The sequence below is a fragment of the Falco rusticolus genome, chromosome 17, assembly GCF_015220075.1.
Source record: "Falco rusticolus isolate bFalRus1 chromosome 17, bFalRus1.pri, whole genome shotgun sequence".
NCBI lineage: Eukaryota > Metazoa > Chordata > Aves > Falconiformes > Falconidae > Falco > Falco rusticolus.
In genome coordinates, this window is record NC_051203.1 from 1,763,066 (window position 1) to 1,790,666 (window position 27,601).

The 27,601-nt window shown below is 57.9% G+C and overlaps 1 protein-coding gene across 2 annotated transcripts; it reads left to right on the plus strand.

Moving 5' to 3' along the window:
- The first annotated feature begins 4,959 nt into the window (after window positions 1-4,959).
- Window positions 4,960-27,255, plus strand: KCNC4 (potassium voltage-gated channel subfamily C member 4). Of its 2 annotated transcripts, none has more exons than XM_037410866.1 (4): window positions 4,960-6,359; window positions 11,154-12,090; window positions 13,645-13,830; window positions 25,979-27,255. In XM_037410866.1, the coding sequence occupies exons 1-4, from the start codon at window positions 5,709-5,711 to the stop codon at window positions 26,038-26,040; spliced, it is 1,836 nt and encodes a 611-aa protein (XP_037266763.1). In that variant the 5' UTR covers window positions 4,960-5,708; the 3' UTR covers window positions 26,041-27,255. The 2 variants fall into 2 exon arrangements, with proteins under 2 accessions (XP_037266763.1, XP_037266762.1); XM_037410865.1 differs by lacking the exon at window positions 25,979-27,255 and adding an exon at window positions 19,388-19,836.
- Window positions 27,256-27,601: the final 346 nt, after the last annotated feature.

Below are 27,601 nucleotides of genomic sequence, written 5' to 3' on the forward strand. Positions count from 1 at the left end.
CTATGGAACTGGGGCTGTCGGCACCCATGGGTGTCGATGTCTCCATCCTCACCTGTCCTGCCACCGCTACTGTCCTTCTGTCTCCCCTCATCCTCTGATTCCCTTCCTCCACCCAGCATCAGCCCCTGCAAGGGGGTCGCTCAGGGCACAACTCCCCGCAGGTGCTTCAGGAGCATCGTGGAGGTGATCTTCGATCCTGGACCAGTTCAACCAGTACGCACTGGCTTTATGGGATGCATAGACTGGTAAGACGTAGTGTCTACTCCTCTGCACAATGCCCTGCTAATGTTGCTGGTGGCTTATCCTGAGCACTGGGGGTACTGGGAGTCTGGAGGCTGGCACTGGAAGTACTAGGAGTCTCGACACCCTTCCTGGGGAAGGACCAGAGATTTCCAGCAGCCCCAGCTGACTTCAGCTGCTGGGTATTAGCTTGGTAACTGGCTTGGTGGAGAGTAGGGCTGCCCCTTCCCTTCCCTTCCCTTCCCTTCCCTTCCCTTCCCTTCCCTTCCCTTCCCTTCCCTCCCTTCCCTTCCCTTCCCTTCCCTTCCCTTCCCTTCCCTTCCCTTCCCTTCCCTTCCCTTCCCTTCCCTTCCCTTCCCTTCCCTTCCCTTCCCTTCCCTTCCCTTCCCTTCCCTTCCCTTCCCTTCCCTTCCCTTCCCTTCCCTTCCCTTCCCTTCCCTTCCCTTCCCTTCCCTTCCCTTCCCTTCCCTCCCATCTTTTGTTTGGCTTCTCCAGGGCTGATTCAGCCCCAGGGAGCATGAGGAAGGGGGGAAGAAAACAGAATGGAGGGGACCAGGTGAGATCCACCAGCACCAGGGATGCTATTGGGGTACCGCTGTGGCTGTGAGCTGAGCTTGTCCCCACCGTGGTGGCAGCCGCGTAGGAGCAGGGCAGGTTCTCTGAGCACCTCTGCATCACCTGGAGATGTTGGTGCAGGATTGGGGCTGGAGGAGCAGCACTGCTCGTGGTGGAGGCAGGAGGTGACACACGGGTTATCTTTGCCCAGAGGCTCTCCAGAACCTGGTTCTGGGGGTAAAACATCCCCCAGGGGTGACAGCCAGGGTGACGGCACACATAGGGCAGCGCTGACCCCAGCACGGCCCAGTCTGTGGCAGCAGGGATCAAGATGCTCCCAGCTCCTCCTCAGCGAAGTGGCACGGTGGAGGGATGCAGGATTACAGGTGCAGCACCCATCGAGCCAGGCTCAGGGTGATGCCCAGGGCTTTGTGGTACCCACATGTGGTGCTCACTGCTGTGCTGAGCTGGCCGGCCTCAGCCCGCCCCTCTGCTCCCACTGTGGTGCGCTGGGTGGCTCTGCACTTGGGGAGAGGCTTGGACCCCAGACCCAGGGAGGGGACATGTCCCCACCTCCAGACCATGAGGACAAGGTGCTGGCAGGCTGCTGCCACGCCAGCTTGTCCCCAGGCCACCCCCAGCATGGAGGGGCCTCATTTGGTTTTATCCCTCTTTCCTCAGCGCCTGCAAAAGCAAACACTGCAGAACCCCTGAGCAGTGGCTCTGTTGCATCTTTGGGATCGTGGCTGCTCGGGGTGGGGGGGTGTCTGGGCAAGCTGCTGCCGTGGAAAAGCCCTGGCCAGGAGGGTGAGGGGGGCAGGGTTTGGCTTCACCCACCCTGCAGAGCGATGAGGGCTGGGAGCGGGTCCGGAGGGGCCAGAAACATGCAGGTCCCGGTGCCAGGGGCTCCCTGCAAAACAGATGGATGAAACAAACTGAAAAGGTGATTATGGCCCTTGCGGGACTAGAAAAAAGATCCAGAGAGATGGGACCAGATGTAAAATTTAAGCTAAATACATGCTTTGAAAAAAAAATAATAATTGAATTTCCCGTGACAGTGAGGCAGGGAGCCTTCAGAGACTAGTGGGAGGCAAAGGCTGGTGCCATGGGATTGAGGGGTGGTTTTCCGATGTCCCATCTCAAACCAGCTCTGGACCAGGGTATGGACACACGGTGGAGCTGCTAACAGGAACATCTCACTGTGGTTCCCCAAACATCTCAGAAAGAAAAACGGAGACAGTTATCCTGACTCTTCTAGACAGGGAAACAGAGGCACAGCACCAGGTCATGAACCGCTCCCAGCCGTTCCAAAGGCAGACGATCCCCATCCCCGCTCCAGCCGAGCCTCCTCCCGCTCCCAGATTGCTTTTACGGAGCCAAATTGCATCAACGATGACATGGATGGAGCCAGATTCGCCGTCACCCTCTGCCGCCCGCTCCCTCCCTTGCCTCGGCTCTCGCCTCCGTTGCAGGACCCACAAGGTGGCACTGTGTGACAGCAGCATGGGGACCCTGCCACCCGCGGCCTCGGGAGAAATTTGGGGTGCAGGCCCCACGTGGGGGTCGGGGGCTGAGCTAGCTCTTCTTCCAGATGGAGGTCTCGGAGGGATGGGGCTGCAGGCTCTGTCCGTGCAGCCGGCGCAGCCCAAATACCCGTGCTCAGCTGGTGATGAGCAATTGTGGCGGAAAGATTCACCTGGCAGTGATGAACCTTGCCCATGGCTTGCAACGGCTTCTTGGAGAAGACCCACCTCCAGCACAGCGTCCCAGAAGGTTGCCTGGGGCATCAGCACCCTGCGGCGCCGTGGCTGCCACCACCCACAAGCTGGGGATGGACCTGTCCCACCCAAAGCAGAAGGGAAGAGGGCAGAGACCTTGGGTGCAGCACCTAGGCATTGCTGAGGTCAACGTATCTTTTTATTACTGGAATCTGGAGCTGCAAGCACCTGAAGAGGTTGGCTTGTCCATCTCTACCCCAAAACAGGATTGTTTCTCCCTAAAGTGAGCTGCAGCCCGCCTTTCTCTTCCATCCCTCCATGGATGGAGGCATTGCATGATCCCAGCGTGTCCCCAACCTCTCCTTTGGGCCACACAGCTGTCCGAGCATCCCACATTGTGTTGGCCTCGGTGTGCCAACCTGGGGACGTGTCCGATGTGCTGGGCCATGGGCAGGGCTCAGGGTGCTGTGCCAGGGCAGGGGCAGAGACAGTGCAGAGACCTGTGAGGGGGGAACCCAGAGACCCCTTACTGCATCCTCAGGACACACCCAAGTGCTGTGGCTTTCCAGGTTGGAGCTGATCCTCCTTGAGATCTTCCAGGTCCTGCTCTTCATTCCATCCTTCACTTGGATGTTGTCTGAGATGCCTTCAGCCTGGCAGGAGGTCCCTGCAGAAGTGACTCCCTCTTGCTCCAAAAAGGCCCTTATTCATCAAGCTCTTTCTATTTTCTCTCTTTCTCTTTTTTCTTTTTTTTCTTTTTTTTTTTTTTCATGGACATTAAAAATCTGAAGGCATATTTAGAGAGCAGACAGCTTTGGGCGGGTGTTGCTGGCTAAAAGATCTCTTCCTTCCCCAGATACAACCCATTTGTCTGCCTGGCCACCTCCTCCCACCCCAGGAACGGCCGCGCTTGGGTGCACGAAGATCTCCCTGGGATGAAAGTCGCCGGATAAAATATTAGCATCAGGTCGCAGCATTCCTTCCTCCTGGCCAAACTCGCATTACCGATGATGAGGAGCTGAGCTGCGATGCCTGGCTGGTGATGCAAGGCTCGATTTTTCCAGCACGGTTTTCCCTCGGGCTCCAGGCTCTCCCGCTGGTGCAGCCCCGGGTGGTTTGGGTGTGGAGCTACGCCAGCCTCCACCCGCTCAGGATCCGGCCCTGGAAGCTGTCGAGTTGCAGTTACAGTTGGAGCAGGGCTTTCTTGGGGGTAAGATTTTAAGCGCGGCTCTCATGCCTCCTGGCTTTTTGGGTGGAGCGTTTGCCCCAGCCACCCCCACCCCCACCCCCTGGTAAGGGGGTGAGCATGTCACCGAGGGGACAAAGCTGGGCAGGGGGTGAGGAAGGGACCGGGGGCCCTGGTGGGGATGCTCCACAGAGCCCAGAGAGCTGCAGAGAGGGATGCTGGAGTGGGCAGCATCCCCCACTCACTGTCCCCTTGCCCTGCACCAAGGACACCTTTACCCAAGCGCTGACACCCCCCCCGGGTTCACCCCCCGGAACAGGTCTCTGCTGGGCTTGGATCCCGCCTGTGACCCCAAAGCACCCACCTGCACCCCCTCAGCACCAGCAGCGCCAGCGTGGGAGTAAACAGCGCTGGCAGGACCAGGTCCCTCTGGTCTTCGCCTTGGTGACAGGCTTGTCCCCTGGGGCACCACAGCTCCTCCCCAGCCCCAGGAGATGGGGCTGAGCATCACCAGCACCCCGGGAGGGGGGTAAGAGCCCCCCAGGGAGGGGGGTTTAGGGACAGGGCCCCTGGGGCTGGGGGGTTGGTACCCTGAGTGCCAGCCTCGGTGCCTGCGGGTGCAGGTCTGGGGAAGGGGCGTCTGTCACACAGAAGCTGAGGCAGGAGCGGGGGATGCTCGGGGAGGGTCGGGGGAGGGAAGGAGGGCCAGCTCTGCCTGCGGCCCCCCAGCTCCCCGCCAGCCACGGCCCCGCTCCCGGGGTCGGTCTCTCCTGACCTCTCGGCGAGCGAGGGATCGCGAGCCAGGGAGGGATGGGATCTGCTCGAGCCTCTGCCAAGAGCTGGCTCCAGATCCGCAGGCAGCTCTGGGCTGCATTTCCCCTCCGGCGCGAAGCGGAGCTGGGGTGTCCGGGGTTCACTCCGCGCTGACACCGACCCCCCGAGAGCCCCACCTGCCCCTCGGGGAGGTGAGCCGGGGCCGGGGGCCGGGGAGGGGGGGGAGGGGGCGCTGGGATGGGGTGGAGGGGCCGGAGGGATGGAAGGATGGGAGGATGGAGGGAGGGATGCGGGGATGCGGGAGCGTGGTTGGGAGGGAGGGCAGCGGCGGGGGGCGCCGGCGGGGGGCTGTGGGGCTGGGCGCTGGGGCGGGGGGGGGGGTCCCCAGCCCCCCGGCGGGGCGGTGCCGGCTCCCGTAACCCCGCCGCTCGCTCCCAGCCCTATAAAAGCCCCGGGCGGCGGCGCTTCCCCCGCCGAGCCCCGGAGCCGCTCCCGCCGCCTCCCCCGCGCCGGGAGGCAACTGCCGGGGCGCAACAGGCCCCCCCCGGCCCGGCCCGGCGGCAGCGGGGCCCCCCCGGCGCCGCAGCCCCCCCGGCGCCGGCAGGGCCCGGCTGGGGGGGGGGAGCGGGAGGGGAGGCGGAGGGGGCCCATCCCCCCCCGGCCGGGTACCGGGGAGGCGCCCCCCGACCGCCGCCCCCTCCCCGAGCGCGGCCCGGGGGGTCGGGGGGAGCGCGGCGCTGCCGGCGCGGGGGGGGGGGGGGCGGGCGGCGGGGCCCCCCCGCTGGCGCTGCAGGTACCGGGGACACGGGCACACACGCAGCCCTGCGGGGCTCGGGGCTCGGGCCCCCGGCCTCGGCGGCGGCAGCAGCATCCTCCCAGCCCGGCCCGCATCCCTCCGCGGCGGAGCCCCCCCAGCCCTCCCCGCCGCCCCCTCCTCCGGGCACTTGTTGCTGCCCGGCGGGGCTGGGCTGGCTCCTGGTTTAGGGCGGTTTTATTCGGGGGGGTGGGTGGTTTTGGAGGGGGTGGAGGTTGCAGCCTCCCCTGCTGTCCCCCAGCAGCCAGCGGTGCCCGGCTCGGCTCCAGCCTGCTCCCCCCCAAGGCCAGAGCCAAGCCTGAGCCCCCCCTTTTCCCCTCCCCAGTCCCATCTCTGCCCCCCTCTCCTGCCTCTGCCGACCCCCAGCTCCTCGCCCGGAGGAAGGGTGCGTGTAGCGTGCATCTCCCATCCACCGAAATCTATGATCAGCTCGGTGTGTGTCTCCTCCTACCGTGGACGCAAGTCTGGGAACAAACCACCCTCCAAAACATGCCTGAAGGAAGAGATGGGCAAAGGGGAAGAGTCGGACAAGATCACCATCAACGTAGGTGGTACCCGGCATGAGACCTACAAAAGCACCCTACGGACTTTGCCGGGCACCCGCCTGGCCTGGCTGGCTGACCCCGATGCCCAGAGCAACTTTGACTTTGATGGTAAAAGCAATGAGTTCTTCTTCGACCGTCACCCTGGGATCTTCTCCTACGTGCTCAACTACTACCGTACGGGCAAGCTGCACTGCCCCGCGGACATCTGCGGGCCCCTCTTCGAGGAGGAGCTGACCTACTGGGGCATCGACGAGACGGACGTGGAGCCGTGCTGCTGGATGACCTACCGCCAGCACCGGGATGCCGAAGAGGCCCTGGACATCTTCGAGAGTCCCGAGCCGGGTGGAGGGGCTGGTGGAGAGGAGCCTGAAGAGGAAGGGGGTAGGGAGATGGCCCTTCAGCGCCTGGGCATGGATGACAGGCCACCAGGGGCGGCAGGGGCTGCCGGAGGGGGTGGCTGCTGTCGGAATTGGCAGCCCAGGATGTGGGCGCTCTTTGAGGATCCCTACTCGTCCAAGGCAGCAAGGGTAAGCTCCCGAAACGTGCCAGTGGGGAGGCGGGATGGGGCCGTGCTGGGCTTGCGTCTTCATCTCCCCATCCCCGTGGGAGAGGTGAGCTCTCCTAGTGGGCTATATGCCCCCTCCCCTCCATAGCCACCCTCCTCCTACCATGGGGCACGTCGGCCATCTCCCATCCTACGGGAAGTTTTCCCATCTCCAATCCTGTAGGAAGTCCCTTCCATCGCCTCCCCGTCTCCTCCCAGCACATCCCATCGGGGGGAGCTGGGCTGAAACTGGGGACAGGCCCACTCCCTGCCTCCTTTGCACCCTCGGGTGCTGCCTGGGCACCTGCTGGGCACACAGGGATGAGGGATTGTCCTTGGCCAGGCTGAGTCCTGGCGGAGTTTCAGGATGCTCTAGAACAGGCAGGATTGTTCGGGTTCCTCTTGGGTTGTGTGCGTGCCCATGCCAAAACCCACGTTTAGTGGCCCAGGTGTGGAGTGGGGGGACAGGGCTGGTGCCTGTTGGCACCCAGATCAGGTCCTGAAGCAAATGGGATCCTCATGGTTGTCCCCAAGGATCTCCTGCTCCTCTTCTACAGCAGCGGCAGCCCCAAAGGACACTGTGCGCCTCTGCGCAAGCAGCTCTCCCTGTGCCACACAAGTGCCCTTGTCCCCGCACCCCTGTCCCCCACCGTCACCGCGTCGATGCCGCCCCCGCGCAGTCTACGGTGCCCATCAGCACGTGCAAGCGCAGGCACTCAGCCGCGTTAACGCACAGCCCCCCCCCCCACCCCCAGCCCCCTTCATCCACACACATCCCTGGGGAGCTGGTGCACCACGTACACATAGGCGTGAGCACGTACGTGCACAGTGTCCACCCGTGACCCTCCTTGGTCTTGGGGACGAACCCTACCCACAGGCACTGACATTCCCAGGACGGATCCCCCATAACCAGTCGCATCTCTGGGCTCCCAGCCTGACACGGGCACTATTCTGCACATGCGTCTCCTCTCCCAGCTACTCCTAGATCATCCCCCAAATGCTGCCCACCGACCCCCAGACACCCACCCATACCCATCCAGTCCCATCCCTGCGTGCGTGTCTCCCATCATGCCCAGCCTATAAATCTGCTGCACACACACATGGAGGCATTTGGGATCAAAATGAATCCTGGATACATTTAGAGGTGCAAAAAAACCCATCAATGGTACGAAATCCTGCAGGCATTTCACACCCACCAGCAGCGCGCGGGGCAGGGGGTCAGCTTGTCAAGGCGGTGTTTTTGCAGCTAACGTAAGAGCAACACACACACGCACATGCAGAGGATGCCTGGGCAGCAAGAGCTTTACTCGGTTTAAAAGGGGTACCCGGTCCTTTGCCCATCTCTGAGGGCTTGTCGCCTCCGAGAGATGCTCTGCAAAGCTCCACGTAAAAAATAAAAAATAAAAGCCAAACCCAAGCACAGTAATTCAACTCAAATTTTTTCACCTTGTTATTTGGTTCTGCTTTTGCCATGTGCTGGGCTGCTCTTGGAAGGGCGTTTGCATCAGCAGGAGATGTATGCTGGAGGGAGCAGAGATGGCTGTGGTGTGAACCCTGACTGGGATTGGAGTGGGACCAGTCTGCGCTGGGAGCTCCCTGCTTCCTTCTTACTGCTCTAAGATAAACGCTGGACATAGCACTGCCACAGGGATGGTCTCTTTCCAGTGCTAATGCTCGCGGGCTCTCCTGAGTCGTATTTTCCACCCTAAAATATCAGTATAGTTTTGCAGTGGCTTAGGAGAACTGCTTTGGCAGAAGGGGAAACTGAGGCACGAAGCAGTGCAACCAAGCCAAATGAGCACAACCTGCCCCGTGCACCCAGTTAATGCGGGGAACTCTTACTGGTGTGGAGTCATGGATGGATGCTCCGGGACCCAGGAGCAATGTCCGTGGTGCCGCCTGGGCATTTTGGGGTGGCCGAAGTGGGATTTTCCATTTTGGAGTCTCCCCCTCCCTTTTCAGAGCAAAAGGGGTGCTGCCGGCCGCAGCGTTGGGCCCGGGGAAGCGCCGCAGCAGCTGACCCGGTGTGCCTTGCCGGAGCTCGGCAGCAGCGGGAAGGAGAGCGGCCCCAGGTCCTGTGCGTGCCCCCGCTCCCTGGATCTGCGGCAGCCGTGACTAAGGGTCTCCAGGGCTGAGTTTCTCCTGTTCTTGCTCCTCCTCGGCCACGGAGCAGCCCCTCGGGCCCTGACTCAGTTGGCTCCTGGCTGTTTCCATCTTTCCTCCTTCCAACATGTCTCTTCCCAGCACCTCCTGAGCTGGCAACTGCGTGTGGATAGACCTCCCCCTGGTTTTTAGCCTTTTTTCCTTGTAGCATTGATGCCCACAGGATCACTGGCTGCGTGTCTGGTCCAGGCTCGGTGAAAATGTGGTCCCTGGTGCAGCTGCTGTCCCAGCTGGAGTTTAAAACTCTTTTTTTTTCTCCCCATGGGAAACTGCCCTGGTTGGGATTTTCCTTCTATTTCCAAACTGCCTACTTGTAGATCCTCATTATTTTTCCCTTTGCAGACCGACTTGTGGGGTCCTGACCCCACTTCCATTGGGACTTCCAGGCTGGTGACCCCCCGTAGGGTCACGGTTTTTGGGAACCCCCATCTCGAGCTGTTGAGGGCATGCTGAGATCATGCAAATCGTCAGCAGGTCCTGGAGGACTTATTTGCTGCGACTTTTGGTGCTGTGTTGGTAGCTATTGGGTGTATCTGTAGGGTTGTTTTTTTTATTTTTAAGACAGTTTTGGGAAAAAACCCTCGAGCTTGGAGCAGAGGCCAGAGCTGAGGTGAGACATCTCAGGTCAGATCTTCAGCTGACACAAACTGGAGCAGCATTATTGACTTCGGAGGGGGATGATGGCTGGCACTGGCTGTGAACTTGGCTCTCCTATTTTTAGAGGTTGTTTTTGCTCCTGGGGCTAAATCAGATCTCACCTACACGGCTCATGCAGCAGCGCTGCTTCGTTGTCGGAGTGTTCGCAGGGTCTCACTCTCTTCCTTGGCAATTTTTTTTCTTCTGACTTCGCTTTTACTCTTCAGGTTTCCCTGAGATTCCCCATACAGGGAAGCTCGGGCATGTTGCTCAGCCCTCAGCTGAAAAGTGGATTATTTTGGCCATGGCACCGCCGTGTAGACACACTTGCCCGGTTAACTGGCCTTGTTGGTTGTTGTTTTTTTCGGTTGGGTTTGCTTCCCGAACTGTGCATGGCTGATGGGAATGCCAGCATTAGAGCCCCATCGTGGTGTGTGGTCCAGAGTGGTCTGACCTGAGGGGTCTGGAGCATCTCAGCCCACCCTCCCAGCAGGCGTCTGTCACTGGGAGGGGAGAATCATCTTCCAGAGGTTTCTCCATCAGTTAGAGCCTGGCTTAAACTTCACACCTAACTTTTGGGGAGCTGACACTCTCTGTGCCGGACCCACACAGGTTTGCCCTTGGGGACACCCCTCAAGGATGCTCTTGGCAGGCTCAGGGCTGCTGGCACGTTACCGCTGGTGTCCAGGGCCGGGTTTTTCTCCAGCGTGACTCAGGCTGTCTCTGCTGCTGATTCACTCCAGCCGAGGACCTGGGCTGTCATCTCGAGCAGGCTCGCGGCACGGCTGCCTGCTGAACGCAGCCGGTCGGGTGGGTTTGCCAGCAAAAGGTCACATCCTGCTCGGTGCGGGTGGGATGAGTTAGCAGCAAAAGGTGCTGTCACAGGGTCTGCTCCCAGGAAGCCAAACCCACCGTGCTCTTGAGCTGGAGAAAGGTAGAAGAAGGGCTTTTCTGCTCAGAGGCTTTTTTTTTTTTTTTCGGGGGCTCTTGGAAACAGATGCTCTGGGTAATGGACTCATCATGAGCTCATCCTGCCGGGGAGGAGGGCTGAGCAGGATTGAGGGGGGGGACAAAGCGTTTTCTTTCTGACACAGCCTGCGATTTCCACCCTGTGCAGCCGGTCCCTCCTCGCTCGCATCCCGGCAGCGTGCCGTGGGGAGGAGGCGGCACGGAAGGGGACAAAGGTCTCACCGGTGGGGCAGAGGGGGAGAAATGGGAGCATCTGAGTGTCACCAGGTCCAGGCACCCTGAGCTCTGCTTGCTCCTTTCCTCCTCATCCTGCCCACCCAGTACTGGGACCATTCGTGGGCACCTCATCCACCACTGACCCTTAGGGAGCAGGGAAGTGGCAAAAGGACATCTCTGATACATCCAGACCCCAAATCTCAGGTCACGGATGGCTCAAACATTTCACCTGGGAGGTTAGGCTGAATGTGGGGGAAAGCTCTTCAGCTTAGTCCTCTCAAAGTTCCCTTTTCATGTGTGTTCCCAGCGGAGGCTTGCTCCAAACCCAGGCTGCTGGAGGTCTCCCTTCATCCCCATCACTGTCATTTCTGACCCATCTCCAGCCACAGCCGAAGCTCAGCACCTTCCCCTGCATCTATTGTAGCACTTGAAGAAAGGTTCTGGACTGGTGGCCCCAGACACTGCGGTTTGCTGTCAACTCACACGACAGGTCCAGGGAACCCTCCCCGTTCTCCATCCTTGGTCTTGAGGAGCAGGTGGCAGCAGTGTAGCTCCTGGGGTGGTTTTGAGTCTGTTGTGTTCGTTTTTATTGAATGAGGACTTCTCCCATCCCTGCTATTGCTGTTCGCTAGCAGGGATTAGAAAAAATGTACCAAAGGCAGGTGACACCAGGAGTATGTCTTGGGCTGCCCCGAAGTTCTTGTAGTGGTGGTTCATAAAATTGCTGCTCTCCTCCAAAGAGGGGAGGTTGACCCCAATCAGCTAACGGCCCATGTAATTTCTGCTTTTGCAGGTAGTTGCTTTTGCCTCGCTTTTCTTCATCCTGGTCTCCATCACGACCTTCTGCCTGGAGACGCACGAAGCCTTCAACATCGACGTCAACGTGACGGAGACCCTTGTGGTTGGCAACACCACGACGATCCTGCTGACGCATAAAGTGGAGACGGAGCCCATCCTCACCTACATTGAAGGGGTCTGTGTCCTGTGGTTCACCCTCGAGTTCCTGGTTCGCATCATCTGCTGTCCAGATAAGCTTCTCTTCGTTAAAAACCTGCTCAACATTATTGACTTTGTGGCCATCTTGCCCTTCTACCTGGAGGTAGGTCTCAGTGGCCTGTCCTCCAAAGCTGCCCGGGACGTACTGGGCTTCCTACGGGTTGTCCGTTTCGTCCGGATCCTCCGGATCTTCAAGCTGACACGGCACTTTGTGGGTCTCCGGGTGCTGGGCCACACACTCCGGGCCAGCACCAACGAATTCCTGCTCCTCATCATCTTCCTGGCTTTGGGGGTCTTGATTTTCGCCACTATGATCTACTACGCCGAGCGGATTGGAGCCAAGACGTCCGACCCCCGTGGGAGCGACCACACTCACTTTAAGAACATCCCCATCGGGTTCTGGTGGGCTGTGGTCACCATGACGACCCTGGGCTACGGCGACATGTACCCCAAGACCTGGTCAGGCATGGTGGTGGGGGCTCTCTGCGCGTTGGCCGGGGTGCTCACCATTGCCATGCCCGTGCCCGTCATTGTCAATAACTTTGGGATGTACTATTCCTTGGCCATGGCCAAGCAGAAGCTGCCAAAGAAGAAGAAAAAGCATATACCCCGTCCGGCCCCGCTGGACTCCCCTACCTACTGCAAATCCGAGGAAAACTCCCCCCGTAACAGCACCCAGAGCGACACTTGCCCGTTGGCGGTGGAGGAGGGGGCGGCTGAACGGAAAGGGTCAGGTGAGACCCCAGAGGTGGGGCAGAGGGAGGGGCAGACCTCCGGGAGACCCCAGGGCAGCATTTTTAGCCCCCTGTGTCCCAGGGTCCTTGGGGACCTCCCTGCCACAGGATGTGGCCCCCAGCTCTTGGGTTGGCGAGACGTTGGTACAGAAGGGGCTGGGACCCTTGGGTGTCCAGGTGTTGGGTGCTGTGTTGGTGGACCAGGATGGTGCAGAGCAGGATCCCCCGCTAGGCAGGGGGGGAAAGGCCATGGCCTGCTCTCCTGGTGGCATAGATGGAGTCACCGCGGTGTGATTCACGGTGTCCCTACCTCGCCCACCTCTCCCTCACACTGACAGAGGTAAGACCCTTGTCCCCATTCCCATCTTAGCCTGATGATGCCCTCAGATCAGGTTTTCTTTTGCTTCCTCCCACCATAAACCAGGGCAAGCTTCACTAAAATGGATAAATCCATAGATATTCCCCTGGGTGTGGCCCACCTCCCCGTTCATCTTCTAGTAGCGTCCCTGCATGGCAAGGTCAGCGCTGCTCCAAATCCTTTTTTTTTTCTTTTTTTTTTTTTTTTCTCTGTGCTCACAGAGGAGCAAAATCAGCCCCTGCATGTTTATATTTTGGTCTCGTGCGCTGAGCTGAAGTTTGGGGTTTGGCCAGTCTTTCCTTCAGGTGGGGAGAGGGCATGGCCCCAGCTGTGGGGGGCTGTCGGTGGGCAGCATCACTTGGGCTAAGCTTGGGGGACCACCAGAGCCCCGCTGTGGTATTGTTGCTGGCCACAGAGGCTGCTTGGCCCCTTTTCGTCTTGGTTCGCTGCCAGCGACACCTCTGGAGCAGCCAGCTTTGCAGTGCGGAAAGAGGAGGGACCGTGGTGGGATGGGGTCCTGAGCCAACATGGCATTCACTGAGGTCAGCCCCGAGCAGCTGCACATCTGGCCACATGTGTTTTGTAGTGATGGTCCTTCGCCTGTGGGGACACAGGGAGCTCCAAATGCTGTTTTCCTTTATAAATATCCCTTCTCCACGTGCCTATGCATCCTGAGCAGGGAGAGCAGCTCTCCTGCTCTGGAGGGGCAGGTCAGCCCCATCCCTTCCACCCCAGCACCCATCCAGACCCTCCCCTGGTAGAGCATCCTCCCAGCTAATGAACCACCGAGTCAGATGACATAAATTAGCACTTACCTGAGCAGCCAGTATCCCAGCAGTGTGAATTTTGGAGAGCTAATTCGCACCAATTAGGTGGGTGGATCTCAAGGACCAGGGGTGGTTTTTCCACTGGCTAGAACCCTGCTGGGCTTCACACAGGGCAGATAATGCTCAGCAGGACCAAGAGCTGCTGTTTGCTGCTTGGGATTAAAATATGGCGTGGTCCTGCTCCCTGGTCACTCTGAGTTAGCATCTCCAGGCTGGGATCCGTACCTGAATTTGCAGGTGTTGCTCTGGACCATCTGCAATCTGGTGTCCTGCTTCCTTGCGTGGTGTAAACAAACCCTTGGGGCCACCCCAAGCACCTTGTCCCCTGCGTTTATCAGCTGCTGATGGGTCTGTGCCACCTTCTTGCAGACTCGAAGCAGAACGGTGAGGCCAATGTGGTGCTGGCAGACGAGGAGCAGCCGCTGTCACCAATGGATGAGGAGAAGCGGCCCATGCGGCGCTCCAGCACCCGGGAGAAGAACAAGAAATCCTCCACGTGCTTCCTGCTGGCCACGGGGGATTTCTCCTGCGCAGCGGACGGAGGCATCCAGAAAGGTATGGCTGGTGCTGGAGGTGTGAGCCGCTCCGTGGGCTGGGGCGGGTGGGGTGGTTGGTTGCATTGGTCCAAGAGGGTGGTTCATCTCCATCTGCCTGCCTGGCTATCGGTCTCTGCTCCCGGCATCCACCTGCCTTCCTGCCTCGCCATCTGCTGCATCTCCGTCCACCGCGTCTCGCCGTGCTAGCTCTACACTTTGTTTTCTCCTTCCCTGGTTGCCACCATCCGGGGGCTGTGACCCCACACTGGCCGCGCTGCCTCTTCTGGGGACAGCTCTGTCCCCCTGCTCCCCAGTGCTCCAGTTTCTCCCATCCCTCCAGCTCCTCTCCCTCAGCTTCACCCACCCATCTCAGGGTGGAGTGAGGTGAGGGGGTAAGTGAAGGTGGTCAAGAAGGGTTTTGGCAGGGAAAAAAAATCCACAGGCTTTTCCTTTCCTCTCCCCCTCTGATGTCTCTTGGTGGGTTCGAGCATGGGGAGCTGCGATGTGTCGAGTGCTGCCGTGCCAGAAGCACCGGGCTGCCAGAAAGGCTGTCTCCTCTGGGTTTGGAAAGGGAGCTTTGCTGAGTGTTGAGGTTTTCTGTGGCAAACTGTGGGGGAGATGAGTCAGGAAAACACAAAACTCTTCTTCCCATGACAAAACAACAGTCCTCTTCAGCCTGGTCCCTTCGCGCTGTCCTCCAGCCTTCTCCGCTCCACCAGTGAGCGTGACCTGTGCCCAGCACCCAGCCCCTGGGAGGCTAAATCCAGCACCTACCTTGAGCCACAAAATCCAGCTACATCCTTGATCGCTGGGATAATTCTCAGGACGCAGCTCAGTTTTTTTAGTTCTGTGGATTTTCTTGTGTGCCTGGGGTGGTGTGGGGTGATGCAGCTGCAGAGCTGACCTACCTCTGATGGTACCTCCCTGGTACTGTCGAATGCCAGTTACAGGGAACAGTGCATGTGAGCTGGCACCAGGCAGGAGAAGAGGTGATGGGCTACGTCCCTGAGCTGTGCGCCGGGACCTGTTGGCTTGTGGTGTCACTGCTTTGGAGACCCTCAAGGGTTTGCTGCTGTGGCTCTGCTTGGGATGGTGAGGACTGGATGGGCTTGGGGCATAGGGAGGTGTTTGGGGGCAGTCACATCTGTCACATCAGTAGAAGCAATTTGGTTGCTTCCTCCTGGGAAACTGAGGAATGCCCCTGCCATTCCTGTTCAACCTCATCCCTCAGAAAGAGGAAAACAATGAAAAGCTTTGCTCATCTTCAGGCAGAAGGGTACTATACAAATACTTGCTTGAAATGCCTCGTGTTTGTTTCCTGGAAGTGCCTTTTTCTGTGAAGTTGGTCTCTTTTCTTAACACCTGCTACTGCAGAGAGGTGAGGGGGCTCTCATCCCACTCCTGACTGGGGGGGATGCTGAACTGGATGGGATGAAGGACAGGGATGAGAGCCAGTGCTGATCTTCATCCTTACAAGATGCTCAAGTCAGGCATCTCTTCAGCTGAAGCATTTGAGCTTAGTCCCGCTGAAGCCAGAACCAGAGTAGATCCAGGAGTTGAGGACCCAGTGCTGCTCTCGCCGGGCTCCCGAATCGCAGGACTCGGTTGCGGGAGACCAGGAGGTTTTTCTCCTTGCACGGTGGCAGCAACAGCTGTTTGGAAGGGCACTTCGGGGAGCTTTCTTGGTTTGTTCGGGTGTCTTTCTTCCAAGATCAGGGTGCTTTTCACAATTAAAAGTAGATGTGTATGTGGATCACTTATCCCCACCTTGCTGAAACGGTCTTGCACCTGGAGAAAGGTGGATCTGGTGTCCAGAGGGGCTTGAGTGACGTGCAAGACCAAAATCTGGGGAAGAGGAAATGGCAATAGCTGCGTCCTGCTTGGGCTGTTGGGGATGGACCGGTGGGATGGTCCTGGGAGGTCAGGGCTGATGCCTTCCCTGATGAAATGCTCCAGGGTGGTCAGGGTTAGTGGTGACCAGAGATGGTCAGAGGGGCAAAGCAGCCTCCTGTGCCCCGGCCAAAAGCCATTGGGAGCCACAGAGTTGCCTCTTCCCTCGGTCCTGATTTATCTCCTGCTGAGGCTGTTTGTTCTGGTACTGGGATGTTGGCAGCTCTGCAAATTGAGATGAGCTTGGTTCTGAGCCCAACTTGCTGATGGCCATCTGTCAGATCCTGGGACAGGTACTGATGTCTGTACAAGCTGTGGAAATCAGGAGATGGAGCTGGTTCAGGAATATGCTGCAGATCTCGGCATCCATCATGGTTCGAGCCCGATTCCAGCGGTTGGTCTCATTGGGGCAGCTCAAAGAGAAGAGCTAGTCCCTGCCCACCACCCCTTGGACCTGGGCCCTGCAGAAGTCTGAGCTGGATTGCAGTGGATCGGCATGTGGCATGTGTTTCTTGTCCCTATCGCTGCTTCCAGTGGTGTCACCTTGGTGCCTTGCTGCTGGGGCTGGCTTCGGACCCCTTATCTCCCTTCAGCACTCAAGTCCTGCTCAGCAGTTCCCCAAAATGTGTCCTGGCATGGGTCTGTCTTGGCACGTGAGCTCCTGTCCTTTGCTTGGATGGAGGGATATGGCGGCAGGATGAGTCCGACAGCCCCCCTGCCAGCAAGATTGGTTATGATGGTGTAGGAAATGGTAGTGGTTGAAACCAGAGTGGGATTTTGAGAGAAGCCACAGGGCATGTGGTTAAATGGAGGGAAGGGGATTTACCTTCCAGCACCTTCCTTTGACGGCACACCGGCATGGCAAAGCAGCAATGTTCGGCTTGGTTGCCAGAACCCAGAGCATCGTGCTGCTGCCTTTTACTCCGCTGCTAGCTATCCGCGCAGGGCCATGACCAGCATGTGGCTTGGGCGGTGTGGCATCGAGCGCGGGGATGCTCACGGGAGTGATTCTTGGCTGGGTGGGGGGAAGCGAGGACAAGCCCACGTTTGCACGGGGACAGGCGTGTGAGTGTGTGCAACACACAGACGAGCGCCAGGCCGCCGTTATAAACAAGCACAGGCGTTCCTGGGCAATGCTGCCTGCTTGCATTACCCCGTCCCCATCTGCTGCCGGCTCCAAGCGTGTGTGAGCCTGCACGTGTGCCTGGGTGCCGCGAGCGTCTGCATGTGGGGAGCACGGCATCGCCAGGGCCTGGCCAAGAGCCCCCGGGGGTTACACGCTGCCCCACCACCCTCTTTATAAGATGCCTCTATACAGCTCCTTGGCAACAAACCCGTTTACAAAGCAATCCCGGTGCCCTTGGTTTAGCACCTATGCGAGTTGCTGGAATACTGGCTCCGTTAACCGGTGGCAATTAGCAGATCACAACCCTCTGGTGCTTTGCAGCCTGAATCCGTGGTGGCACCTGGCCCTGAGCTTGGTGGAAAACCGTGATGGCCTTGAGGGACGGACTGCTGAGCTCCTTCCCAGGTGCTCCGGTGAGCATGGCTTGGGAATAAATTGATGGAGAAAATTAAGTGTTGGGTTTGGGGCAGGTTTGCCCTTGGAGTCCTGTTGCAGAGGGGCCCTGGGGCAATCAGGCATCTTTATGAAGTGCTGCCCCAAACAGTGATGCTTGAGACTTAATCAAAACTGGCAGCGTGATTTTGGCCCTGTTCCTACGCCCATTTGCATCCTTTTCTATTCAGTCATCTGAGCAAGAATGCAAAGAGCATCCCTATAAAGTGCTCAGCCGCATCAGTGGGTCCTCACATAGCCAAGGCAGCTGCCAGCAAGCCCCGACCCCATAACACCTTCCTGCCAAACTGATGTTGTTGGGGTGCTGGAGCCACCGGCAGCCCCAAGCTTTCGGGGACCGATTGCATCTCGGCACGGTTGCTTCCCATGTGCATGGCTCAGGGTGGCAGGGAAGCGCGTGAGCCCTTCAAAGAGCCTCAGTGCTCCCAGGAAAAGAGCAAGGTTTGCTGAAGGGGGAGCCCGGGGAATTTTTGAGTGGATTTTGGGGGGGAGCCGGAGGTTTTCGCATCAGCTGCTGTAGGTGGGAAACATCCCCAGCTTCCCCCGGCCCCGACTCCGGCTCAGGGCTGTGCTCGCTTCCCTCCTTGCAAGTGTGGATTCGTGCCAAACTGTAAATAAGGAAATTGCTCTTCTCTTCGGGGCCTGATTCTGGTCTCGCTTCCACTGTGGGAACTGGAAAAGCTTTGCTGAAGTCAGCAACAGGTTTAGGCAGATGGCCCTCTGTCCGCTGGCCCTGCCGCTGCTGCGGAGCCGGAGGAGCAGGGCATCCTCAGGGGTTGAAGACTCCGGTGCCTCCTTGCCGGCTGCTCCGGTTGGGAAATGATGAGGGGGGGGAAAAAAAAGCATAAAAAGGGGGTAAAAATCAGATTTAAATGGGTAATGCTCTGGAGCCCTTTCCAGACGCTGCTCATGTCTCAGCATCCTCCTCGGGGGCGTGTGTGTGGGGGGTGATGCCGTGATCGCTCCGGTGGGAGCGTTAATCCACGATCCGAGCCTGGAGCAGCCTGGCCAGGCCAGCACCCGCCGCTGGTGCCTTCGCATCGAAGCAGAACCCGAAGATGCGCCATTCACTCCCCGGGGGGAGGGATGCGGGGATGGTTTCAAGCTTGGCACTGCCGAAGGGGCCATCCATCACCTTGTTTTTCTGCTGTCAGGGAGCTGCCGTGTGCACACACAGGCTTGCTGCTCGGAGCTGGCTGTGCTTGCGGGGAAGGGAACGGCTCGGCTGGATTCGCTTGCCTGGGCGCTCTCGGGGAAGACGCAGCCAGCATGGCACAGCGCAGGGAGGTTGGGCTCATCGCGGCCGGGAGCGTCCTTAATTTTCCATATTTTGGCAGCAGAGCTGTCCCCACAAGGTGCGGTGATCCAGAGAGCAGATCTTGGGTCTCGTCTTTGAACAGGGCTGCTGTTTGGACCTAAAAATGGAATTTTCAGTGCAAATACTTAGTTTCTTTCCAGAAAGAAAAGGGGCTTTTGACCTGTGAGAGCATTTTTTTTTTTTTTTTTTCTGGCTGTTGCTTTTCAATAACAGCTGGAGCAATTTCTGGCTCTTTGGGGAAATGTGAAGGGTTCCTATGCTTAAAGCAATAGAAATATTTGCTCTTTAATGCAATTTCTTGTGGAAAATAATGAGCACGTCTACCTGCTCCTTTCTGTACAGAAAGGTGTCAGCAGCAGCCTGCTGCGACAGCCAGCTTGAAAAACAGAGCCGGGGGAATAACTCCTTCCAAATCCCATATTTGTTTGAATTCTGCTGCTTTTCCCTGTTTGCTTCAGCCCACAAAATCCCCAGACTCATTCCTCATTCAGAGCAATTTGGGGAACAAAACCCACCGCCCCCAGGACCGCTTCGGTCTCCCAGCATCGGATGATTCCTGGGTCCTGGGTTTGGCTGGCGCTGCTGGACTGCACGGGGAGCCGAGGGGTAGGGAGGGGAAGGTCTGGAGGATCTGCCGAAGCTTGGCTGCCCTCCAGAAGCCCTTCCTGAATTTTCTGAGGGGGTTGAACTGGGGTGTGGGACTGGGCGATGCTCTCCCTGGCGCTCTGTGCTTTCCGAGCCTTGGGAAGGAGGCTGCTCGGCTCTAACCTGTCCGTTTTCTTCACCAAGGCTATGGAAAATCCCGAAGCCTAAGCAGCATAGATGGTGTGGCAGGATCCACGGTGGGCTTGGCTCCCCTCACGTCCCGCTGCAGCTCTCCCTGTCCTCTGCGGCGTCCCTGCTCTCCCGTCCCCTCCATCCTCTAAAACGCCGCCTGGATCCTGCTTTGTCGTGTCGTGTGTGTGTGTCGCTCTGTCCCCCCCCGGTCCCCGTGACGCCGTGTCTCCGGAGCGGTGCCCGTGCCCAGAGGAGGCTGAGCTGGGACATCTCCACCCCCGAGAAGCGGGTTCTGACCCTCGCCAGCCCAGCGCTGCTGCCCTGCTCCCCTTGCCCAGTTTGCAGGACGTGTCACGTCTCCATTGAACTTGTCTCATGTCCACGTGTCTGGGACAATCCCTGAAGTAGGTGTTGGTTGCTTCTTTTTTCCTCCTCCCCTCCTCCCTCCCCTGTTGAAACCTTATTCATCCTAAATAAATTGGGCCAACCCATGCGATTCCCTCTGGTGTCGAGCCCTCCTTCCCGTGGGCCGTTTGCACTTGGGCTAAAGGGTGGTGGAAATGCAAGGAGGACATGTTGACTCATAAAATTATATATCATTGTGCTGGAAATGGCTGAGTTCATATAATTTTAGGCCTTTTTTTTTTTTTTTTTTTTTTAAACAGCCTCAAGTTTCTGGAGGCAACAGATGAATAAACCTCTATTCCCTGCCCAGCAGCTGTTCCCCTCTTGTTTTGTGCCTTTTTCTGCCTGAATCACACTTGCTCCTTCCCTGCTTGTGTCTGCTTCTCCATCCAACCTCAGGCGTGGTCCTGGGGCTGCAGGTGGCTTTGGCAGCCTTGGGAACCAGCCCCGAGGTCCCACGGAGGCTGTAGGGCCCCGGGCTGGGTGGGGGGAGCATGCGGAGGCTGGGATAAAGGATTGGCAAAATATAGGTGTGATGCTCCTATGGAGAGGTGGGAGGTGGTGGGGAGAGGGATGTGGGTCCCTGGAGCGGCTGGGGAAGCTGCTGCAGCTGTTGGGTACTGAGCAACTGAGAGACTTGAGATAAAATGATGCCTAAATGGATGGGGGTGGGGGTGTGAATCCTCTTTTGAGCTGGGATGCAGGGTGGTGGGGCAGAGCATCCCCCTGGGGATGGGAGCTGGGTTTGAGCCAGGTCCTTGCCCATCGTGGAGGGTGAGGGTGGGGCGCCAGGCTCCCTGTTGCTCAGGTTTTGCTCAGGTATATTAATTAGTTTTTTTTGGGATGATTTTCAATGATCTTCGGTGTCTTCTTGAACTAGAACAACACCTTCGCTCCCCTGACTTGGGTCTCATTTGTAGCTCTGTCACCTGGCTCTGTGTGTCCCCTCCCCTGGAGGTGTCTGGGTCTGGGGGGGCTGTAAGGGGCTGGTTTGAGGGGGGCAGCCCCGGTCTCCACGCTCATCCTGCTGCTCTCTCGACCCCCTTCCCTTACTCTAAGCAAGTCCGCCTCCATGGGGCTGGAGCCTGGGGACTTCCAGCTGGAGGATGGGGAGCAAAGCTTAGCTTTAGGTGTGTTAAAAACCCCCCCCCGACAACAGCCCCAAGAGCTTTTTGGGGGTCAGGCCCTTCCCCTCCATCACAGCCAAACCGGAGCTGGTGCTCTGGGGGTGATGCGGAGTGAGGGTCCCCTTGGTGCAAGGCTGGTCCCTGCACCCCGAAGGAGCCAGGCTGGATTTTGGCACATCCCACAGCCAGGACTCTCCTGCTCCACCCCAGGCTTCCCATGCCTCAGTTTCCCTCTGTGCAGAGCACGGTTAGGACCGAGAGCCTCTTGCAGCCAAATTCCTTGCTGCCACAGTGGAGGAGACTAGGTGAGGAGGAAGCATTAAATGCCTTACCTGGCTTATATTTTTCCTCCCCACTGAGCTGAAGGAGCTGCCAGGAGGAGCCAGTCACAACATCTCCAAAACAACCCCCATCCAAGCCCTGCCCGGGGCCCACAAGAAGCCCTCGCCTTTTAATTTGTTTTTTTTCTTCCCCTGCCCCAGCTGCGTGAGCAGAGCAGCAAGAGTCGAAGGGACCCAGAAAAGAGGCGAAAAAACTTGGTGCCGTGAACTGGATCTTGGGGCTTGATGGCAGGAGCCGAGCACCACACAGACCTAGTGCTGGAGCTGGAATTTCTCTGGATTTGAGGAGAAATTAGGATGAGCTGCATCCATGCTCTGCTCGGGATGTCCCGTGGTGGTTTCCAACCCCTGTGCTATGGTGGTGACTCACCCCTCACCAGCAGCACCTGAGTTTACCGTGTGTTGGTGGTGTGGCTGCATCCCTTGAATTTCTGTAATTAAAGTGTGTTCCCACACCGAATGGCCGGGGAAACTCGGCAGGTTTGTGAATCGCCCCAAAACCCTGTGAGCTGGGCGAAGGGGTGAGTACGGCGGCACCTTTGGCGCATCCCCCCCCTGGAGGGGGCTCCTCTCGAGGCAGGAGGAGCTGGAATATCCCCAGCCGGTGCGAGAGGGAAGGTCACCCTCTGTGATTTCAGTGGTCTCTGAATCATAAATGATTTAACCAAGGTCATGCGCTGACTTTGGGGATGAGCCAGGCATGAAAAACCAGCTCTGCTGCCCTGTCTTTTGCAGAAGCAGCGGATCAAAAGACTCAAACTTTGGGGTTTGAGTCTCTTGAAAGCAGAGGATTAACCCTGGAGCAGAGGCAGCCACAGATCCCAAGAGATCACATCCTCTCTTTTCCCAACCCCAGGCTCCCAAAGCAGCTCATCCAGCCGCTGGAGCTGGTTGCCTGGTGTGGCAAACCCTTGGTGGACACCCCCCCCCCAATTCTCATCCCCGCCGGAGCGATGCGGGTTGACTATGAGAGCTGACATGGAGCCGGTGCGATGCAATTTTTAGCAGTGGCGTTATGCAACTTGGGAGAAGGGATGACTAATGTGCAAAAAGCTCCTCTGAAACAACCGAGCCCCGAATGGGAGACGGAGGGATTTCAGTGGGAGGCACCAAACTGTTGAAAAACCCATTGCATCTTCTCCCTCTTCCTCCCCGCCTTCTTCTGAACAAGTGATTTGGGGGATGCAGGAGGGGGAAAACAGCACCTTGTTATTTTTAGGTGGGGTCTGGGTTGGTTGGTTGGGGGGGGGTGTGTGTGAGTTAGCAGGAGTTATTTCCCTGGGTAGGATTATGAGAGGACCTGTAGTGGATCAGAAGAGCAGACCACTAAATATCTCTGTAGCCCAGGGTTTTATCTCAAACCGTGGCCAAAATTGGCTGCCTAGAGAATAGGATAAGAATAGAGCAAGAATATACGATACTTCCCCTGAATATCCTCCCAGCCGCTTATCTATGTTTAGGGATCTGGCGAGGAGCGCACGTTCCAGCGAAGGCGAAAAGCAGTGAGAGAAAGCAAGGTTGTTTGATTTATTCTTGACGAACTGAATAAATCCATAGGAGTCCGGCTGCCTCTGCCCAAGTCCTAAAATGGCATTAAAAAAAATATTACAAAATTGGTGTGTAGCGACTGTCAGGGCAGTGAGCTCGCTGCCAGCATCCCAGCCTGGAAAGGAGAGTTTCCCATGGGATGGGATGAGTGTGTCGGGACTGAGCTGCTGCCTTGTTCCAGCAGGACGCTGTGATTGAGCAGGAACCCAGGGATAAAGCACTGCACATACCACACATACGTGCCCCTTGCAATGTATAGTGTGATGCCTCCAGCATGGTACCAAGGGCAGCTTTAGCGCCCCGTGCTCCTCTCCCCGTCGTGGCTGCAGATGCAACGTGATCCTCAACAGCGGGAACAGGATCAGGGATGCTGCGTAGCATCGGGCTGCCCTGGTGCTGTTGGAGTCCTTGCATCCCTCCGTCTGTGTGTCTGTCTAGACTGTCTGCCGAGACCGGCGGCACTGTGGGACACGGATCGGACCCCTGTAACCACCTGCAGCCAGTGCAGCAAGCAGCTGTGCAAGGAGCAAAGGCAGAGCAGCCTCATCCTTTGGATCCGGAGGGATTTGGGGGCACTTCACCCCTTCCAGCAGCAGCTTCTGCCTTCTTCTTCCCTCCTGGGAGACCTGGAGTCCAGTGCTGCGCTGCCATCCCCGGTTGCGTGCAAAGTATTAATTGTTATTGTTGCAACAACTGCTCTGTTTCTCAGGAGATGCCTGAAAGAGCTGAGAAAATAGAAAGGCCTGTCAGGCAGCCGGGCAGGAGGTTAAAATGTCAAGAGAGTAATTGCTCTACCCAGAAGCAGCCTGTTTCTGGCTTCCCCAGCACTGCCAGGAAAAATCCTCAGTGCTTATTTGATGACAATAAAAAAATTTGATGACAATAATAAAAAAAAATAATAATATAACAACCCCATCCCTTCCCCGTGCTGACGAGGAACAGGGAGAGCAGAGGCAGATGCAAAATAAGATGCAGTTGAGCTTATAAATAGGTGCCTCCCCGCTCCCAGTCTGTTACTTCATTACCTCCGCCCGGGCAATCGATCCTTACGCTTTTCCCCCACGAAAAGGTAAATGGAAGCTCAGAAAGTGTTTTGTGAACTGCTGGGGAGCATCTCATGCTTGTGTGGGACAGGCTGGGGCAGGGAACACGTCCTGCGGGCTGTGAAAAATAAAATAAAATAAATAATTCTTTGGCTTTGGAGAGTGAGAGGGGAATCAGCCCGATAGCAGCACCACGCGAGGCTTGGGACCAGCTCTGGGGATTGTGTGGAGGATGCTCGAGGCGGCTGCGCACCCCCCCAGGGCAGCATCTGTGGTCCTTGCAGCACGGGAGTTGGCTGCATCGCCATGAAACCCCCCATCTTTACATGGTCTGTGGAGATGGGCGCCGGGGGGGGGGGAGGGGGAGATGCTGGCGGGAGGTGAGCCTCTTGGCTGCAAACAAAAAGAAAAAGGTGAAAAAAGAAGAAGGGGGAAAAGAGAAGCGAGCATACCAGCAAACCAAAGTGGAGTTAGTGTAGGACCTACCCAAACATCGTGCTGGAGCAGCTGGAGGCAGCGCTTAAGGGGGCTGGGGGGGGTGCTTGGAGGGGGCAAGTGGGACTGTGTGAACTCACCATCCCGGGAAATGTGGAGGGGCTGGCCCCGGCAGCACCGCAGCAAACCCTGGGGATTTGGGGGGGTTGGCTGATGGCCGGGCTGTGCCAAGCCTCCCGCCTTGGGGCATCACCCCGCTGTCGTCGGGTGGCAGATCTGCACCCAAAAAAAAGGGCTGAGGAGAGACCCGTGTCCCACGGAGGGTCTGCGAGGGGGAGGGGGGCTGGAACCCGCCGGCCACGCGCAATCGAGACGATCATGATAAATCAAGACAGGCGAGCAGTTTTCTCTCGGCGGCTTTCTCTGGGGGACAGCAATTAAACACCACCACCACCACCACACAAAAAGCTCGGCTGTTGTTATTTATTTTTAGTCATGCTAATTTTTTTCCAAGGCTGGGAAGCTGCTTTCCAAGGCAGGTCCCTGGGGGATGCGGGCAGCAGGTCTTGAGCCAGCGCACAAAATGGCTTTGAACGGAGAGGAGGAGATGGGAGTTAAAAGCTGAGTCGTGTCCCTGGTAAATCAATCGACCTGGTGGGGAATGTTTCTAGCAAGCCACGAGCCCTGCCATGAGCTTTTAGCTGCTTGCAGGAGTGACTGAACCAGGAGCAGTGATATTTTTTAGCAGCCACTTGGTGCGTGGCCGGGGCTGGTCCCCAAACTGCTGCTGGGGGATGATGCTGGGTCCCCTGAACTGGTCCGTCGTGGCAGCCCGGGAGGTGGGGACATCTGCAAGCCCTGGGATTTAGGGATTTGAATCCCAAGGGTTTTTCTGGGATGTGTGGCTTTGAAAAGCCTCCGCGTCTGGGCACTACTCACCCAAGCTGCGCAGTGATGCTCGATGGAGGATGCGACCTTTATTTTGGGGAAAAGGAGACAGTTTTGGAGCGGTGTTGGGTCTGCAGAGGGGGAAGCTGGGTCAAACCCCTGGTTGGGAGCTGAGGTTGGGTTTTGCAGCAAAATCCCTGGCTGGGAAGGGCAGCTCCAGGGCTTATCGGGTGGATCAGGTGCCGTCTCTCCGTCTGACGGCCCCTCGCCTGGAAGCCAGGTCCTGGCACATGGGTAGAGGCAGTGCTGTGACTCAGAACTCCAATCAATGTTAATTAATTCAATGATAACGAACGAGAAGGAGAGAGAGACAAGAAAAAACACTGTGGGATATTAATGCACCAGGCTTGGCTTTGGGACATCTGGCTTGGGGTTGGCCTGGGAAGTTTTGGTCCAGAGCAGATTTCTGGAAGGAGAGGGCTGCAGGGATGGCTTCTTTCTTCTCCTCTTCATTTTTGCCCTCAAAATCACCCTGACTCCATGTCTGGTTTCTCTTGGAGAGTCATTTCCCAAGTCTCTATCTCTGGGTCCATTCTGAGGCTTTTTTAAAACATTTTTTCCTGATTTACTGATGGAATAGCAGCATTTTATCCCTCTGGAAAAGGCCATTTCACTTTGTAGTTACACTATTTTCTGCACCCTGCAAAGCCTGGGTCCCCTGGAAGCTCAGTCTCACTCTCCCTCTCCTATTTTTCCACAAATAGCTGATGAAAGCAGTGTTTAACGGTGTGTTATTACTTGTGTTTTTAATTGCAGACACCTGTCAAGATGTCCTCTCTTCCAGTTACCCCCAGGGTGAGGTGGTCACCTTCTCCTGAGCCCCAGCTGGATGCAGGCAGTGCCCCGGCGAGGGATGCCTTCCCGGAGGGATGCTCTCCCCGAGGGATGCCTTCTCCTAGGTGGAGGGATGTGTACCCCGAGGGATGCTTTCCCCAAGGTGGAGGGATGCTGTCCCTGAGGCTAAGGGATGCTTTCCCCAAGGGATGCTTTCCCCAAGGCTCAGGGATGCTCTCCCTGGGGCCAAGGGATGCTCTTCCCAAGGCTGAGCGATGCATTCCCCCAGGGATGCTCTCCGCAAAGTGCAGGGAGGCTCTCCCCAAGGCCAAGGGATGCATTCTGCAAGGAAAATGCTCTCCCTGAGGCTGAGGGATGCTCTCCCCAAGGCTGGGACATGCATGCCCCCAAGGGATGCTCTCGCTGAGGCCGAGGGATGCAATCCCCAAGGGAGATGCTCTCCCTGAGGCTGAGGGATGCTCTCCCCAGAGCCCAGGGATGCTCTCCCCAAGGCTGGGACATGCATTCCCCAGGGATGCTCTCCCTGAGGCTGAGGGATGCTCTTCCCCAAGGAGATTTGCTTGCCCACCACAGCAGCCCAAAGCTCCAGCCGCCAGCTTTGTGGCCAGGGGGGTTGGCAGCCTCGTCCCCCCCCGCGAGGTGCTGCAGAGCAGCAGGGCTGGGAGGGGGGGTCAGGGTGCTGGGGGCGGCCCCACTCCCCTGCCTGCTGCCAGCCCTGCCACCTACACGCTGCCTCTCCCCAGCGCCCCCCCGGGCTGCCCCCCTCCCCTTGCCCATGCTTTCGGATGCACCTCGCCCCTCTGCCTCCGGAGACTTGCCAGCTGCTCACCAACACGTCGTCGTCACCCGCGGCTCCATCCATGCTCTGACCCCCTCCATCGTCACACGGCCGCTGGGGACCCCCCTCTGGGGTTTCGAAGGCTCCATCGAGGTGCTGTGAGTGGGTCGCTGCACCATCGCCCCCCTCCCATGGGTGCTTCCCCTGGGGTGCAGACCCCGAGAGGATGGGGGGGACGAGCGGGTCGGTTGGGGCGCAGGGATGGGGATGGGATGCAATAGGTGAGTGAGGTGGGGTGAACCTGGCTGGCCTGGAAGGGTCAGTGTCTTTCTAATGCTGTTACATATCTCTGTGATCAAGGCAATACTACTCCCATTTCCGTCTGTCCTGTACGCATGCCTCTACCTGTCCAACCGTACTAGAGTTCGAATAAAGACATCCACGAGCTGAGTCAGCTCCCGTACCCCCTCCTGCCTCCATCCATCCTCGCCACCAGCTCCCTGCGTGCCCACGGAGCCCTGTCCCCACCCTGCATGTCCCTGGCAGCAGGGGTGGTGACTTCAGCAGTGGCATTGCCTGGATGTTGTGGCCGAGCTCCTGGCTTTCTTGCAGGGCTTGGAGCAGAGCCCACTGGAAAGCCCATGGCAGACTGTTTTCAACATCCACGCGATATTCGTTTGTTGAAGGAAAGGCGCTGCAGAGCTGACAAACGCGTTGGCTCTGCCCGCTCTGACTATCAAAGTTGAAATAATCAGCATTATGGCCACAGCGGTGCCATCCTTAGGTTTCAGAGTGAACGCTGCATT

Bases quoted from the DNA above. Each gene is read 5' to 3' on its own strand.
- KCNC4 (XM_037410865.1), top strand. From the start codon at position 5,709: ATGATCAGCTCGGTGTGTGTCTCCTCCTACCGTGGACGCAAGTCTGGG. The intron at 12,091-13,644 runs GTGAGACCCCAG...ACCTTCTTGCAG, and splicing joins GGCTGAACGGAAAGGGTCAG to ACTCGAAGCAGAACGGTGAG. The intron at 13,831-19,387 runs GTATGGCTGGTG...TTCTTCACCAAG, and splicing joins GGACGGAGGCATCCAGAAAG to GCTATGGAAAATCCCGAAGC.